The sequence below is a fragment of the Hydractinia symbiolongicarpus genome, chromosome 5, assembly GCF_029227915.1.
Source record: "Hydractinia symbiolongicarpus strain clone_291-10 chromosome 5, HSymV2.1, whole genome shotgun sequence".
In the NCBI taxonomy this organism is placed as follows: Eukaryota; Metazoa; Cnidaria; class Hydrozoa; order Anthoathecata; family Hydractiniidae; genus Hydractinia; species Hydractinia symbiolongicarpus.
The window spans coordinates 12,399,591-12,418,050 of record NC_079879.1 but is presented as its reverse complement, the minus strand read 5'-3'; the positions used below and the strand labels follow the sequence as shown (position 1 = coordinate 12,418,050).

Here is an 18,460-nt window from a genome sequence, read left to right as displayed (position 1 = left end):
TTCATGAATATATTCTATTCCTACCATCAGTGGGTGTTTTAACAGAAAGGAAAGAGGAACAAATGTAACCTGATATTAGTCAGTCATTAAAATAAAATAAAAAAAATATAAGGAATGGCTTAAAAACAGAATAAAACAGCGGTAAAAAGCATCATTTGTATAGTTTGAACACAACGGGTGCACTGTTTCAAAATTTTTGTCCTATAACTTTCTTTACAGTTATAAATCCACTTCAATCTGTTAGAATGACGATCAAAATGCAACCGTAAAGTAGACGAGCGCTTTTCAGGTTTGTTGTAGAAGTCAAATTTGAGGTACAGCTCGATATTATTATATTATTTAGTCCAAACGCAAACTGAACGTAGTTACGCGTGTGCGAAAGCTACGAAATCTTATCTGGTTTCCAGACATAGCTTCGCCATCTGGTATTTTTGCGACAATATTTTTTATCAAATTTTGAAAAGTCTTATTGAAATCATATTTTAATGTTTTTTTAGATTTTTAACTGTAAACTTATTTACAAGTCTTTATTCGAAAAAGTAAATTCCAAAAATTTCGCGATTGTTTTACCTCGTTAAAGTGTGCATCTGCGAAAGTTTGTGTTCTTTAAGTAGTTAAAATACGTATTGTTTACTCTGTAAAAAAGATTGAGATCCTGAAATATTTTACATGCAAAGTTCTACATTTAATATGATCATTAATATTTAAATGAAAATGTTTGTAATAACGTCAGTTAGAAATATTGAATAAACAGAAATCATTCCTTTTTTGACAACTGTCGAGTATTTACATAATAAAACTTAGAAATATTTACTTTTATACAGACTGCTACGTTGGTTTACACGTATCTACACTCCGTAATTCGATCATTAAGCGCTCCATTTTATCTCTTTAACACTTTTTATCTCTCCAAGATAAGCCCATAGTCTAGGAGTTAAAACTTGTTGGATGATCCAACACTTATTTAAATTCAACACAGTAGCAACTCTTTTAATAATAGTTTCATAGTTTGCAGTTAGTAGTTTCAATGACCGTAGCGCAAAATTAAAAACAAATGAAAAAGGACTAAAAAAAACACCAAAATAACACGACGAATATCATCACCATATCAATAAAATAAAAATAAAAAATGTTTTAGCTTCTGCCTGTAACCGACAATAAACTCTACTCTAAATTAATATGGAATTAACTTTATATATATTTTTAAATCTTTCGAATTTTAAAAGAAAATCTGGTATTACTTTATGTTATGATAATAAAAGGATTTTGCAGCGGCTTTCGTCTCCACACCAAAACTAAAAATCCGAAAAATGACAAAACAGCTAGACAGGTACACACATACTCTAGTTGTGTGAAAGAGATGGCAGCTGTCAATAACGCTATTAATGCTCCTGACCGCGAAAATGCCAATCTTATACTTTCGGTAAAGGCTTGCTCGCGAGAACTAGTCATCTTTGCCATAACACCAATTAGAAACACTTCCTCCATAACGACAATGATTGCGAAAAGTATTCCGTAAAATGTCCATAGCACAACATTTAGAATATAGTTAGTGTTGTACACTGTAAACACAATGTACATCAGTTGAATCAATGTTATGGATAAAGTGCAAACCCAACTGAAATATACAATCGAATGATCACTTAACGGTCGATATGCTATTATAAGTAATACAGTTACTGAAGCTAGACCGTATCCAAATATGATGATGTTGATTTCAAGCACTCCCCAATGCATCAGTTTTACAACTGCCAATGGTTGCCAGAGATCAAATGAAACCATGCAATACATGAACATGAAGGAGAATAAAAGAATTATTAGCGTATCTGTATGCTTTAAAAGTTGATTGAATACACGAATACCACTTCTGTTTCTGTCTTGATGTTCATTTGGTGGTAAGAATTCATTATTTTCATCGTCTGAGTTAGCTACTGCTGCATATTGTACAATCTTTTCACCAATTGTTTCTTGATCTTTTAAATCATATTCTTTCGATAGGTCACTTACTAAACACGTTGCTAGAACTTGAATCAATATGAATATTATAGCCAAGTAACAACCGGGGGCATTTGTGTAACTAATATGCAATTGCCCAATGAAGAAATCTGCTTTAAGAAAAGCAAAATTGATACCTGGACCTAAAATAAACCCAAGTCCAAATGCCATCCCCATTATGGAAAACTTTGACGATAGTTTATCAGCAGGGTATGATCTGGCTAATTCGCTTGTCATGATAGACCGGAGACATCCTCCTCCCCCTGAAATTAATCGACCGGCAAATAAATTCCACGGGGAGTATGGTATAGTATAAATTACATTTCCGATTACAATCAAAGTGTTCCCAAAGAGAAACATAGAAGATACATTTCTATGTTTATCCACGATCTGGCCAATTACAATTGATGATACAACTTGAGCCGTCAGGTACGCTGCAGATATTAAACTATAGAATAGTTTGAGATGAGAAGCTTTGAGTGTGTCTTCAAGATATAACCATAAGGTAATGAATGTCAATGAATATTCCATTCCCAGACCAATAGCTTGAAAAATAAAGGCAATGAATGTACGTTGTCTTTTCTTTTCCCATCTTTTGATATCCTTCCCACTGCTTATTGATGTTTCTGCAGTCATCTTCAATTTTTGCTGAATTTAGTTTCTTTCTAAAGTAGACAGGATGATGAATATATAGATATAATATTAAAATTATTATTAGCTAAGACGCTCCACCCGAATGTCTCAAAAAAGAGAAAAAACCGAGTGCTATAAATTACTCCTAATCTTTTGTCAAACTACTTTAAATTAAGGAACGCCGACATAAACAAGAATTATACTGTCATTCTATAGTTCACAAGTGCACAAGTAAACAGTAACAAGAAGAAGAATAGAAGTTGCCAGGGATTGAGTATAATGACAAAAGATAGTAAACAAAGATTACACTACGGTTAAAACGTAGGTCGGATGTTAGCCACCTGTATAGAATTTAGTTACTCTTGGCCAATATATTTTACTGTCAATTTTGTGCCGACTAATTTTTAAAAGAATTATTAAAAAATATTTTTTTTTATCAAAGCAAACACTCTTTTTAACGTAACATTTCCAAATAAAATGTGAAACCTAAAAATCTTTGTGAACTTCTGAACCTGTGTTCTTAGGTGCTTGACTACGATGTTTGTTAGACAGACACGGTAACCATTTATAATTTATTAATGAACAAGCATTAAAATTGTTACCGGTAAGTTCTTTATCTTTTTATTTCTCACAGATTTCTTTTTTGTTAATTAAAAGTGATAGGACCACGAACCGGCAAATGTTTTTGATTTATTTATTCAAAGCGTAAATTCTAATAAAATAAAATATTCATGGAAGGTTTTTTTGTTACTATAGTGATCTTAAGCTCCTCAAACAGGCCACATGAAAACTATGCATATTTTGTAGCGATGTTTACCCTAATACTACCGATTTATAAATCCACGAACCGCATTCCGTGTTTCTCGCTACTGCGGTTACCATTATGCCTGACAGACAGACACATACGAATTATAATATAGACCAGCCCGTGAAAAAATCCACAGGGTCGTCCGTCCTTGATATATCACACTTTGTGTTTCTGTAACAGGACGCAGCTTTCGCAGACAGACAGACAGACGGAATACGGCTATTATTAAAGAGACTAGTCGTTAACCCGTGGAACAATGAGCCGACGTTATTACTTCGCACACCTGTTATAAAATTGTTTCGCGCACCTGTTATGAAATTACTCTGCGGTAGTCATGATCCCTGGAAATATACAATTATAGGCACGGAAGTAGTGTAAACTACACATTTTTTATTTTTTATCCTATAGTTTATCGGAAGTATTGTTACGCCGCTTTCTCGTAAAATTCATATATTTAACAATAATTTGCGCCTTTTTACGACCTGATTAAGGTTAAGAAAGAGTCTTCTCTTGCAAATAGCTTTTAAAAAGCTAAATTTGAAATTTAGTTTGTAAATTTTGTTTCATCTTCAACCATTTATATTTTTTATAACAACAATAAAGCTGGATGTGTTTATTTTTTTTGCTGAAATTTATTATGTTTTTAACTGAAAAAAAATTTTTTTTCATTTAAAAACATAATAAATTTCAGCAAAAAAAATAAACACATCCAGCTTTATTGTTGTTATAAAAAATATAAATGGTTGAAGATGAAACAAAATTTACAAACTAAATTTCAAATTTATGTTTAGAACAAACAAAAAATCACTTACAAAATCTTTCTAAAATTTATTGTTCTCCTTCTATTATTAAAAACTTGTTTCTGTTAATTTCCTTGAAAAGGCGCGAATAATTAAAACTTTTTCAATGAAATAGACAACGCAAAGTGATTGTCTGCAACTTTGACTGTAGTTATTTGTAACAAAGAAACTGCTTTGAAGGAACAATAAAAGTTAATTAACCATGAATTTTGTATAAGAAAATTTTTAAATTAAACTTTTGTGAAACTACGGAAAAGACGAAATAAAATTGATTGTTGCGTCACGATGTTTTTAATATGTACGCCACACATCGATGACATATAAATTTATGTTTACTGTTTTTTGACAGAACTTGTTGCAAAATTAAAGGTACAAACATTTTTAGAATACCGAAACAGATAGGACCATTCACTTTTATTTAACAGCACACTCTTAGCTCCACTTTCACAATAAAGCCACACCTTAAAATTTGCGAAGTATTTATTGATGTTCAACCGCAGTATTGCACAAAAAGCGGACTTCTTAAGATTTATAATACGCAGCACACAGCAAGGGTTCCATTTAAATTATTTTCCACTTTCAGCTGGCTTAAAAAATTTTAAAAAGAAGAATTCTACAGTGAAAACATACCTTTCAAAGTCCTTGTGGGTAGCTTTGCGAATTTAAGTCGCTGCCCTAAGAAAAATAGTTTAAATAGATCCTTTTGTGTTAATTATAGTTTTCCTGTTTTTAACTAATGACAAATGTAACATCTGCAAGTGATAAGAACCGCAAACAACAAAATCGTAAACCCAAGTAATAGTTTTTTTATGTTAAATGAATTAATGTTTAAAGAAGCGTTAAATGAGATGTGACAGATGTTACTTGTTAACTCAGTGTTGTTGTAACATAATTTTATGATTAACCTTGATGCGAGATTAAATAATGTCTACTTGTATACTTTATTAAAATCAAAATTCGATGTTTGATTCCCTTGTTAATTCAGGCCTTTATTACGTGAAACGAGGCATTCTTTTTAAATATTTTCTAGTTCGCTTTGCTCAACCGAAGAAAACCTTATTGATTGACATGTGACGATTTCAAAACTTAAAACCACGTGACTGGCTTTGACCATAAACACGAGAGCAGATTAAAATAATTCCATCTATCACCGTCATTATTAAGTACGGATGACGCTTTTATTAAAATATCAAAGATTTGCAACAGAAATTTGGGAAATTAAAAGTACGTCACAAAGGGAATTATTAGCAATAATCCATTTACTTTTTGCTTTCAAACTAAACTTAAGCGAATCTGGGTTTTCTAAACTCTTTAAAGTGGCCACTTTTTAGGTAGAACGTTTTTTAAATTCTTTTAAGGTCAAGTCAAAAATAGAACAAATAATAATAATTAAAACCGACACATTTCTTTCATGCGCACTATCGATACCTATTAAGGCACCTTAAATCTAAATTTTTTTTAAAGAAAATGGAGAATGGCGCAGTTAATGTTCAGCAAACACCATAAATTATTAATAAATAAAAAAATATTGTGATTCTTACAGTTAAGCAAGTTTACTCTGTAGAAACTTTCGCACAAAGTTACTATAATGCCTTACTTCTTGTAGCTGTATTCGTTGCAACAATATTTTCCTTGTTGTCTGTTCATACTCGAAAAATACTCTGGCTTACATCCATCCATTGGTAAAAAAATAAGACGAACTATATTAACTAAGTTGATACTAAAAAAATAAAATTATGTATAATTATATTGCCTAACACAGGACATGAAAGATGAATAAAACCTGTTGTTATCACGACTGACTGTGTGATAAATGATTTTTTCCCTTTTGTGGGATCATGAAGCTAAGCAATTACGTCTCCATCTTATCATTAATTATAAAGCGATTAAATATGTTTCAAGGAAGATTAATTGTAGCTACTTGAACAGTTTTGTGACAGTCTCCAAAAGTTTTAGTAATGTGTATCTTGAATAGATGCAGCGTTTTTTTCACTTCCTGACAATCCAAAGCAGTATATATAACATGCGTGCAACATACACACGCCATGCACAGTACATAACAGTACTTTGTAGTTTCAATCTATTGATTCTTTATTTTGGTTACACGAAGGTATAAACAAATCAAATTTAATACGCAATTATTGCACGAATAAAAATTAAAGTGATGAACATAATTGATCAACTCTGTTTGCTGTTGGGAAATTAATAAATGCAGAGAATGTGTATTCCACGAGGTTTAAAACTTCTTGGTGAATTGAACGAGTCTGTTTAACTGCCCCTGCCTTTTTTTAATACCCTTTTTTTGCTATGCTGCATCGTAGTGATTCTACTAAGTCTTAATATTTATCTATTGGACCAAATGTCAAATAGATAAATTTTTAGTTTCAATTTCTCTCAGAGCCTTAGATATTGAGCAGATATTTCAGGACCGCTCGTTGAATATCAAGATTTATCCACTCTGCCTTACCAAGAGCGGATAAATCTAATATTCGACAAACGAGCATGGAATATATGCTTTATTATATACCTAACATCTCTTTTTTTGTCAGACAATTTTTATTTTTCTATTGCATTTTTCTTAAATAAAAGGCCCATGAAAGGGAGTAACGATATCCCGATTTCGTTTTTGCTTACAAGAGTCATCGCATTTGCATTGTAAATTGAAGTACAAAGCAAGCGTAGAATATCGCGTCAGTTATTGCACGATTGTACGGAACATTAACCCTATAATAACTATGTATTATTGCCTGAGCTTGTGAGGGCAATACGCGACAGAGGTCAATATTCGAAGGTATTGCCCGAAATAAACTTTTATTATATGGATTATTATCCGGGTACTGCATTTTACAACAAAAATAAAACATTATAAGAAACTATTCTCATGAAACGTGCATTCGAACACAAAATATACTTTTTTAAAATCGAATATAATTACTTTTTTAAGATCGAATATCGTGCAAACATAACATTTATTGTAGCTACAACATAGACTTCTTTAAAAGATAAAAGTAAGTTTTACTTCTGTTTCGCGTTTTGGTTACTTTTTTCCGTGTTTAGTTACATTTAATGCTACCATATTTAAACTTTAAAACGATTGCTATGTTAGCGGACAATACCGTGGAATATTGCCCGCTACGATGTAAGTCTAACCAATCACATTGCGCGATTTTTGAAAAGATTGATGACGACCTTTTACCCGGGTAATAATTAAATTTATTGTATATAGAAAAAAAGTTGACACGTATATAATAATGGCTATTACTGGAAAATACCCCTTAAATTGTCTACGAAATCCTTTAAATCTGGAAAGTATAATAACTTTCTTTAGGATAATTTTTATAACTTGATACTTACAGCACAACTTTATTTTATCAAAAAGAATCATTCTGCAAATATTTGACCCGTGATTAATTTAACTCAGAAACTTTAAACAGAAAGTGAAAAGTCGCTGCAGAACTGAATTAATTGATTTTTAAGCAGATAGTGCTATCTTGGACAAATTTAAAGCTTCTGATAATATCACAGAAAAGTGCAAAAATTAATTGTTGCCATTTTGTTCATTCTATGACGTACTATAACTGTGTCAATTTCATTTAATTTGGGCATGCATTTCAAAAGTTATTAGGAGGGGAAACTGAATCCGCTCCGCAGTCATACGTATTTGACTTTGATCCTGGTTGTTTTTACATTTCTCCTATTAAAGGTTGGCGTTCTTAAATTGTTTTTATATTTAACATACCGCGAAAGTGGAAAAAAATCTAGTTGTACATACTTTTGTATAACTAGCTAGCTACTTTGACGCCAATTTTGTTTTATTGTCAAGACTTATTTTGCAAAAGTTAAAGATAGAGAGGCGGAAGTAGCCTACGACTATCTAGCCGATAAGCTCGTGAAAACCTACTTTGTTAAGAAAACAATGCGAAAGAAATTTGTCATTGGAATTTTGATGTCATCAGTCTGTGTGTTTCGAAGTGGGTGGGTTCGCCCAGCCTTAGGGAATTGGTCCAAGATGGTCCCTAGTTGCTTATGCAGGAGATACATCAGTTATTCCCATCCCTTCCAAGAAAGTTAAAAGTTATAAGTGCGCCGCGATGGAAGTGGTGACGTAACGTAAATGTAGCTAATTTGTCGTAGAGATATAGCTGCTTGCTTGTGTTCCAGAAAGAAAAATGCATATCCAAATTGCACCATACAAATTGACAGATCTAGCGTATTACTATAGTAGATGTAACATGGAAAGTACAACAGTAAAAGTGGTGACACAGAAGGACAGTAGCTTACGTTGATGACGCTGTTTTTAACGCCATTAACAATGAATATTTCGACATTAAATTGATAGATAATACGACGATTGTTTATCTCTTTGGTGTGGTGATCATAATCGTTAACAAAACTTTCTCGATTTCATTAATACTCTTGCAACTAGTATCCTCAAAACAATGGAAATAGGTGGCAACAGTATGTTTCTTTGATTTAATGATTAGAATAATTGACAAACATCTCATAACGACAGCGTGCAGCAAATCAACGAGCATTTGAGTGTATATTAACAGTAATTCATGTGACCCTAAACCATTAATATATTGCATACCAATTGGAGTTGCAACGCATTTACGTAGAATTTGTTCCTCAAACGATTAGTTTTAGTCGTAAATCGAAGCAATATAAAGCCTACATTACGCCTGAGTACAACTCGTGTGGTCTAAACATGAAAAGCATCGTGAAGAAACACTGCGACTATATACAGGATTCTGCAGCTGATTCAAAAATCTTCCTACGTGGTTTAATAAAGCTAACCCACAATAGGGCCAAAAATTTAAGACAATTAGGTTACATGCAGCTACACAACCAAAACAACTAGATCAGTAAAACGTCAGGCGATCCCGTCATATATAGGAAATGTTTTTTTTTTATCACGTTAAGCTCGTTTACGCGCAGTTCCGCAAATACAAATAATTTGCGAACTGTAAACAACTTAGTTGTACCACACAAAATGCTATCTACATGTACTATTGTCCGAATTGTAAAAAACAAGACGTTGGCTCCACGAGCAGTTGAAAACGTCGTTAAGCCAACTTTGTAAATCATTTTATAGAGTGCATCTAACAACCCTACAAATTTTTTACGTTTCATTTTAATTGACTATCTGGACAATACATTACTTAACGTAAAAATCGAAAAAATCCTTCTTGAAAAAGAAAAGTTTTAGATTGGGCCTACAAGCGCCATCCATAAAGGGTTGAGTCGTTTTCGCGATTGGCGGCGCCACAAAACGTGTACAAAACATTTGATAAACGATTGGTGACATGCAAATTTCCTTCCTATCTTTTTTGGTTTGATGTTTTCACTCCCGATCTTAGTTTTCTGTAGCATTTTTATAACATCGTATATTTTCAACAAATTTCTTTTGTATATTATTTTCTGATAAAGTTTGTTGCAGGCGAACGGAAATTTTTTATAGTTATTAAAATAAAGTTGTTTCTTTTGCATACGCAGTTGTTCTTTGTCTCTCCAATTTCTCATTACATATTGCATGGAACTTGGATCTAGGTGAAAGGTTTAAAAAATCACTGTGTTACATATATTTATAAGGATATATACAAAAAAAATACAAAAAAAATATATTTAAACAAAACAACATTCTTCTTCCTTTGCACTTTCTTTTCGGCTTCTTTTTGCACAAAAATTATTTAATGATAACAACAGGATTTTGCAGCGACTTTCGTCTCCAAACTAATGCTAAAAATCCAAAATATGATAAAACAGCTAGACAGGTACACACATAATGTAGTTGTGTAAAAGAGATGGCAGCTGTCAACAACGCTGTTAATGCTCCTGCCCGCGAAAATGCCAATCTTATACTTTCTGTTAACGTTTGCACTCGTGAACTAGTCATCTTTGCCATAGCACCAATAAGAAATACATCATCAAAAATAACAAGAATTGCGAAAAGTATTGGGTAACATGTCCAACATACAATGTTTAGAATTAGGTTTGAGTTATATACTGCTAGCACGGTATACATAATTAGGATCAATGTGACAAACAGAGTACAAATCCAACTCATATATACCATAGAATGATCATTTAACGGTCGATACGTTATAAATAGTAGAAAAACGACTGAGGCTATTCCATTTGCAAACACAATGATGTTGATTTCAAGTATTCCCCAATGCATTAGTTTAACATTAGCCAATGGTTGCCACAGATCAAATGATACCATGCAATACATGAACATAAATGAGGACAAGAGAACTATTAAAGTATCTGTGTGCTTTAAAAGTTGTATGAATACAGAAATACAACTTTCGTTTTTGTTTTTGTTTGATAGCAACAGCGCATTACTTTCATCATCTGAGTTATTTACTGATGCATGTTCTGCAATCTCCTTACCAAATGTCTGTTGCTCTTTAAAATTATATTCTTTGGACAAGTCACTCACTAAGCACGTTACCAAAATTTGATTTAACATAAAAACGACAGCCAAGCAACAGGCAGGAGCATTTGTGTAAGTGATATGTAACCAACCAATAAAAAAATCTGTTTTAACAAAAACAAAATTAATTCCAGGGCCAAGAACAAATCCTAGACCAAATGCCATCCCGATTATAGAAAACTTTGAAGATAGTTCATCATTAGAATATGATCTAGCTAATTCACTACTAATAATAGGTCGATGACACCCTCCAAGCCCTGAAATTAGTCTACCAAAAAATAGATTCCAGGGCGAGTATGGTATAGCATAGATAGCATTTCCGATTACAATGAAACAATTCCCAATTAGAAACATACTTGATGTATTTCTGTACTTATCGAAAATATAACCAATAACAATTGATGCTGCTATCTGTGTCGTTACGTACACTGCAGAAATTAGACCATAGAACAGTTTTAATTGAGAGGCTTTTAGCGTTTCTTCAAGATATAGCCATAAAGTTACAAATGTCAAAGAATATTCCATCCCCAAGCAAGTATTTTGACATGTAAAGGCAATAAAGGTGCGATGCCTTTTTTTATACCATTCTTTAAGGTCTTCCACGCTAATTTTTGTTTTCTTTGCTGTCATTTCTGAACTTCTGGTTAAAAATAGTCTAAAAAGGAAACAAATGTATGATCTAAAGAGAAATAACAACACGTCCTGCTTTTAATATGTTTAGGACATTGATGGGAAAAACCTATCCTTGGATAAGGGCTTGTCAATGTTGAATGCGATGCATTCTATTTTCCACGTGACATTGCTTATTAAAAGGCCTACAAAACGGTTGTTGGTTTTCGACTTACACAAAAGTCGAGCTAATGGCGGTGGGAACGTTTATGATCACTGAAATCATTTCAAAAATCATATTGTGCAGCCAAATGTAAGTGCAAATGACGAAAACGTTTTCTACATATGTTACATATTAATGTTTTTTCGATATAAGTACTTACCTTGATTATAACTCAAACTTTATAATAAACTAGTCGTTAGCCTGTGGAAAAATCCACGGTTTCGCCCGTCGTAGCTAAGCTACCATTTTGCGTGACAGACAGACGGACAGACAGACGTCTACGGGCATTATAATATAGATTAAACTAGCTAGCTAACTATATCGTTCGAAAATTTGCATAGAAACATATTTTTGTATCATGTTCATTGTACATAAAGCCAGTCTAAGCAACAACCATTACTTTCAAATCTTTTTAGAGGTACTTTCTTTAAGTTTGCAACATATCATTTTTTACAAATACAACTCCTCGTCTTGTCTCTGTTTTCTCGTTAAAACAAACTTTTGATTTACTGATATCTTATATTTTACAAACCGTAGCTCATTTTACCGCCAAAAATAATACTTTAGGAAATATTTCCTTTTTTTTAATTTACTTTTTATAAAAATAAAAAAGTAGGAAATTCATCATAAGAAATTAAATATTCATAAACAGGTTGTCTAGACGTCTATATGGTTCTAAAGTGTGTATAATATCTTGCACTTTGACCTTTTTGAGTGGTCCGTTTATTACGCGCTATTCTTCGGAAATTGCGGGGATTTAGCTTATTGAATCGTTTCGTAACCCCTTTAAATAAAACTCTGTGTTTCATTTTCACTGTTCTTGTCTTGTGTTTGTTAACAGCATGCTGCCTTTTGTAAATTTGTAACGCTCACCTGAGATTACGTCTTAATGAGGATTGTCTTATTGAGGGTTCCCACTACTTGCATTTATATCTTTATCGCTATATATCGTCTCTTTTTATCTTCAATATCCCAATTACACATATTTTTACCATAATAAATAAGCAAATGTTTTGTTTTTTTTATTTTTTTTTATTTTGTGTCAGATCAGCACAAGACAGGTAACAGAACAAAACTTTATCCACGTTTTTGTCAAAAAGACAGAGTTGAGATTCGCTCTTGTTATTTTGAAATTAAATATAGAAAAATTAACACATTTAAGGACACTGAAAAAGTTGTTTTTCCTGAAAGGCACGACAAAAAGTTAATAAACAACTCTTACCTGAGATGTTAACGATCTTATTAAACTATCATTCGTTGAATATATTGAAAATTTGTCATAGCTAATTTAACCACAATGCAATTTTTCATGTCATGACTTTAAACCAATTGTATTAGTTTAAAAAAAAGTATTGCTTTATAAAGATCTTCTTAATTAGCGTTGTTGTTAAGATCGTACGCATGTAATTATTGTTGAATACCACACAGGAGCCAGTGCAAGAAACGTAATGTTATTCCCAATTTGAGAAGTATGAACAGCAGAACTTGTAGTTTATAACTTTTTGGCAAACAATTGCCTTTTGCTCCCCAGTATAATATTGTTAAAATCTTGAATGTAATCCGTTTGGTGAAAGTCAGGACCAATACGGACAATAAATTTTATATTTGAACAATGTATTTCCACTTTCTTTTTGTACGTAAATATTTTTCGTCATAATACACGTTTCCCGAATTACAGGTTTTTTTAAAGATTTTAGAATTTTGATGTTTTGACTTCTGCTGTATAAATCTAAAGATTTCACAAAATTACAAGATTACACAAAAAATAATTCGGGAAAGGTGTATTGCAAATTCAGTACAATAATCCCAAGTTTCGACACGACAAACTTTCCGTAAAAAATTCTGGGAACGTCCCAAAGTTAGTCGCTACGAAAATTATGGTTTAGAGTTTTTTTTATTTGTTTCAACCATATTGTACAGGTCATCATGGTTTTAACAGTTTTAATTAAAATATATGAATTGAATTTTTGAGCAATTATTAGAAAGTCACTTTATAATTACCGAAATTTAAGTTCTATTATCATTTCAATTAGATTCTTATGAAACTATAGGAGATGAAAATTTCACTGGATGTGCAAAGGCAAAGTTGCGTTTGTTTACATTCAAATACATATTCCTTCAAGGCTGAGCTGTAAGTTGCCTCCGAATTTAAGTAGATAATGAACTAGAAAATGTTTTGAATTTTTGAGAAAAAGTAAAAAACATCAAAAATATGTGTTGCGAAAACAGGCTTAAAACACCGGGGACTGCCCTAACCCAATAATATTTTCTCATATTGGGTTTTAGGTCATAAAACTTGGTACGAATTGTATCTCTTACGTGACAATTAAAAATCATGTTTTAAATTATGAGTGTCAGCAACATCTTTTGCTGACGACAGCATTTTTTTGAATTTTTGGCTTGGTTATTTAAGGTTTTTTTGATCAGATCGGCCTTATCAGCATTTTTTCACAAAGGCGCTTCAATCGCAGATCCTAATAACTTAGAAGCATTAAGCAGAGGTCGATAAAGGTGGCCCGCCGGGAGAAGGGCCTTTCAGCCCACAAGTGCGTGATTGGTTCTTGAAGACTTTATGATATTAAATCTACGAGCCTCTTCGTTTTAAATAAGAAATATCTGCACAACAATCAATCTACTTTCCCGCTGGCAAATTTAAAGATAAGTTCATTTTCTTTGAATGCAGCACCTCTCTTTATCACGCATGAATTCAATTGCTTCGTGTAATTACTCAAGGCTCGAAATAGCAATTTGTTTAAATCACGAGACTCAATCCAAAAAGGGATGATGATTATGATGGGTTTTATTTTTTTATATAATATATTTGTAACTTTCTTTGGAATATGAAATATTTCCGTCGAAACTGTTTCTTTTCCTATACTTTTGGGAATTAGTTTACATTCTTACCACATTCGCTCTAAACATACATACAAACGAAACATTAGAAGGGGAAGCAAGATGTATTTACACTGTTTTTGCGTTAAGGGTTTTATTCAGTTCGGTAAGTCGGTTTTAGCTCAGGCAGTATTATTGTTATTTATGTGTTATATTTACCAATCTAATTTTATATACTTAATATTTATTTTAGCCACATGTAATTTGGGGTGACTTTCTAAGTCACGAGTGAAGGACAGATAAAACATGATCGGAAATAACATTGTTTATACCTTCGCTTTTAAAAAAGCGTCGTTCTTGATAACATATCAAAAAGCTTTCTATTTTGGATCATGCAGACACTGATTGGCAGAGGAAACTCAAAGAGGGTATGCATATTTCTTGGTTGAAACCAGACCTCAATAAACAAGTTATGCATTGCATCATCAATTTATCCGTTTAATTTTATGTTTTGTATTAGCCGCTTGTTCAATATCGTTTTTGTTACTTAGATATTGATTTAGCATGTGTAAATTCATTTTATAAAATTAAAAAATTGTACTTTTGGGAAATATTTAATTGTCTTAAACAAATTGTGTATATAAATTTTATTTAACTAACTTTTGTTAGTTTATCTAATATTATTTTGTCAACATGGATTAGCTTGTGTATAATTCATATAAAATTGTACTTTTGGGAAATATTTAAATAACTTTCGAAAAAATTTTTGTATAAAGAGTGTATGTATCAACTTTTGTATAATATTCTGAAGATGACTTTGGTAAAGTCGAAACATGTTAAAAATAAAACGTGTCGTAATTTTTATGAAAATACTTTGCAATCTTGTGTTGCTACGAAGTTTTGGAAATATACAACACTGCATTTACTTATTTCCCTAAAATCACCATAAGAGATTAATTCTTATTTTTTTTTATTTAAAAGAATAATAAACATCTCAAATGAAATTCAAATTAGCCTTGGTCATCACAAAGGTTATACATCTTTTTGTTTTATTATCAATTTTGATTTTAGGTATTTACCCATACTGCACTTCGACATCATAAATTTAAAAATGATAGCACTATCAGGAAAAATGTCTAAAAAATTGGGATCAATATATCAGAGAAATACTAAAAGCTTTTTGGGCTGTAGAATTAAAAAATATAAGCAAAAACAAGTTATTGCCTCTTTGAAGATTTTGTTAAGTTTCATGCGGGTTAAAAACATAACAGGTCTTGGTGTTTGTACTTTACCTAATAACCCTCAGCAGATGTATGTCAAACGAGAATTATTAATTGCCTAATGTTTATCAAAGAAAAGTACATTTTTAGGAATACACATACAAATTTAGAAGTCCCTCACCTTTTTATGCTAATTTATTAAGTATACCAAGTCTGGAACTTTGTAAAATATTAAAAAAAGTTTGCTCAAACTTCCATCAACACTATTCAACTTGTTTAATGAACAAAGGTGAATGCAATTATGTCATTCGACAAACAAACATGTCAATAGATAATACAATTATCTGCTACCAAGTTACTTATTGCAATAGCCATGGCGGCATTAAAAAAACAGACGCACCTTTTTGCCAATTATGATTAATACCATCTCGTTCCCAGAGCATTTTTGTCAATTTCAAATACATGGGTGATAAAAATTCTAAACATCGTGACGGGTTTTAAGGATTTGGCTTAGAGGTCAAGATACCCTGGGGCCAAGGAAGGTATATTGACGCAGCAAATTCTTTTTTAAAATGTTTGTTGCAAAATCGGTAAAAATCACAAAAAAACTGCAGGTACATTCAACGGTATGTTTATGTATCCCAGACTAAGCATGCATCTTAGCCTACAACCTTTCCGCGCGCAAATTTCGTAAACACAATGTTTTTTGTGATTTTAAGCCGCGGTATTTAATCTACCAACATCGCCAACCTCGTCGCCAGAACTATTCAATCTCGTTCCTAACGCATCTTTTTTGCTTTCTAAATGTTTGCTGGTACGAAAAAACTATAGTTTTGGTATTGGCCGCTTAAAGTTTGAACACGCCAAATCCACTTACGTTTGCCGTAACCTTAAAAGGTATTTCACGGATAAATAAAATGTATAGTTTGTATGGAGTCGGATTAAGATTAATATTACTATATAATTGATAAGTCACATGTTATCTAACATAAGTATAATTTGGAAACTTATAAAAGGGCGCCGCTTAAGTATCGATAACATTATTATCGATAACAAGTATCGATAACATTATTATCCTTACCTTTCACGAGCTAAATTAATTTTGTGAAAAATTACCTCCGATAATATAAACAACACGAAAGATAAAAAGACTCACCTTATGTATAAGCTCACATAGAACAATACGTCCTGTCTCTAGAAAGGACACGGGGAATCGATTTTTTTCCAATATGTAAATCACACGGAACTGAATATACTAAAGTTAAAGTTAAAATACAGACTATGAAACAATATCAAGTGGTACATATTCTGTTATGAGACGTTATCAGTAATCAAATATCTATATTATAATAACTGTATACGTCTGTCTGTCACGCAAAATGGTAGCTTAGCTGCGTAAGTAACGAGACGCACGCAATGCGCTATAAAAAGGACGTGCGAACCCGTGGATTTTTCCACGGGCTAATGACTAGTATTATTTTATTATGACTAGTTGGTGCCCGTGGAAAATCCACAGCTTTGCCCGTCCTTTTTATACCGCATCGAGTGCGTCTCACTACTTGCAGTACCATTATGCGTGACGGACAGACGTATACGGGTATTGCAACATAGATATGCTTTAATCTTCAGATTTATTTTAAAGATATGGAAAAATAAAACTGAACAAAAGATGTAACAAAATCAAGTTTAGTCTTTCAATATAAGAAAGTAAAAATTTCAAGTAAGCGCCTAGATTCTTAAGGTAGTTTTCGATTAAGCACCCCCTTTTATCAGATGGGTGCTTATTCAAGCGGGAGGGGAATAAGTGCTGAGTGGTTATTGAACTCTGAGAAAATTACCTGGGTGTTTATTTGAGGGGGGGGGGGGCGCTTAAAAGATGCTGAGCGCTTAATTAGATCATTACGGTAACCCAGAAAAGTTACAAGACTCAGTACAACTAACTTCAGTTATGAACACTAACAAAATATAAAAGGAGCTTTACATGAAGTTACCATTGTCGTGCAAGTCTAATTCACAACAGTTTGGTAGGTTTTCTCTACTAGCCGAGAGACCTGGCGTCAAGTAACTGTGCGCTCTGGCGTTTAATACTCAGTGGAAGGTCTGATAAGAACGCAAACAGTAACACACATTCAGGCAGAGCGTTTTAGTACAGGTATGCAGTATGTCGTAAATCTAGTACCACAACATCTTAGTGTTTAGGTTGATATGTATTTTTTAAAATATAACTTTAGGTAAAATAAAAAAAGTTTACAACTTCTTGCTACCTCACCATAGCAGAAACAGTCGGCCAACCTCTTTTATTTTTAAGAGAATGTTCCCGATGAAAGTTCAAAAATAGATTTTACTTCAGGCTGAGAGCTTAGTATAAGTGAACAATGCTGTACATCAAAGTAGGTGTAATATATACCCTTTTCTGAAAAATCTTTTAGCACAGTTTACAACTCGTTGTTACAATGGCAAAAACAATTAATCAATACTATCTTAATTTGCAGAACAAGTTTTAGTAAATGTTAATAAATTTATCGTGTCACTGGACTGAGCTCTAGTACAGGTAAACTGTGTCACACATGCCTATAGATGTAATAGCCTTTTCCAACAAAATTTATCACAGCTTCAAATTAAATAAAAACACACTCAAAACAGCCCATCATTACCCTGTCCAGTTAACAAAATTTACTCCTTGTGGAATATGTTTTTATGACAGTAATAAAATGTGTAGTTATATACCTAATTGCATTTAGCATCATAAAAATTGATGTAGCTAACTAAAAACTGTATTTGGCTACTTTCACTTTTTAGTCAGGGGTAACTTAAGAGCTATGGCTAGACAGTCATAACCCCAACATAAAATTAAACTTGATATACCAAACTGAATAAGAACTTTAAAAGAATGGGAATAAA

At 32.3% G+C, this 18,460-nt stretch overlaps 2 protein-coding genes across 6 annotated transcripts; both read right to left on the bottom strand.

Annotated features, from left to right (window-relative positions):
• Positions 1–1,083: 1,083 nt before the first annotated feature.
• On the bottom strand, positions 1,084–5,348 carry LOC130644822 (uncharacterized). Of its 2 annotated transcripts, none has more exons than XM_057450578.1 (2): positions 4,867–5,348; positions 1,084–2,660 (listed from the first exon to the last, which is right to left on the bottom strand). In XM_057450578.1, exon 2 carries the CDS (start codon positions 2,629–2,631, stop codon positions 1,243–1,245), a length of 1,389 nt encoding a protein of 462 aa, XP_057306561.1. In that variant the 5' UTR covers positions 2,632–2,660; positions 4,867–5,348; the 3' UTR covers positions 1,084–1,242. The 2 variants fall into 2 exon arrangements, with proteins under 2 accessions (XP_057306561.1, XP_057306562.1); XM_057450579.1 differs by lacking the exon at positions 4,867–5,348 and adding an exon at positions 4,249–4,579.
• A 4,441-nt stretch (positions 5,349–9,789) lies between these two features.
• LOC130644820 (tetracycline resistance protein, class B-like) lies at positions 9,790–15,989 on the bottom strand. 4 transcript variants are annotated; one of them, XM_057450576.1, is made up of 2 exons: positions 15,960–15,989; positions 9,790–11,330 (listed from the first exon to the last, which is right to left on the bottom strand). In XM_057450576.1, exon 2 carries the CDS (start codon positions 11,303–11,305, stop codon positions 9,923–9,925), a length of 1,383 nt encoding a protein of 460 aa, XP_057306559.1. In that variant the 5' UTR covers positions 11,306–11,330; positions 15,960–15,989; the 3' UTR covers positions 9,790–9,922. The 4 variants fall into 4 exon arrangements, with proteins under 4 accessions (XP_057306559.1, XP_057306557.1, XP_057306558.1 ...); XM_057450574.1 differs by lacking the exon at positions 15,960–15,989 and adding an exon at positions 15,741–15,905; XM_057450575.1 differs by lacking the exon at positions 15,960–15,989 and adding an exon at positions 12,730–12,836.
• Between the last annotated feature and the right edge of the window lie 2,471 nt (positions 15,990–18,460).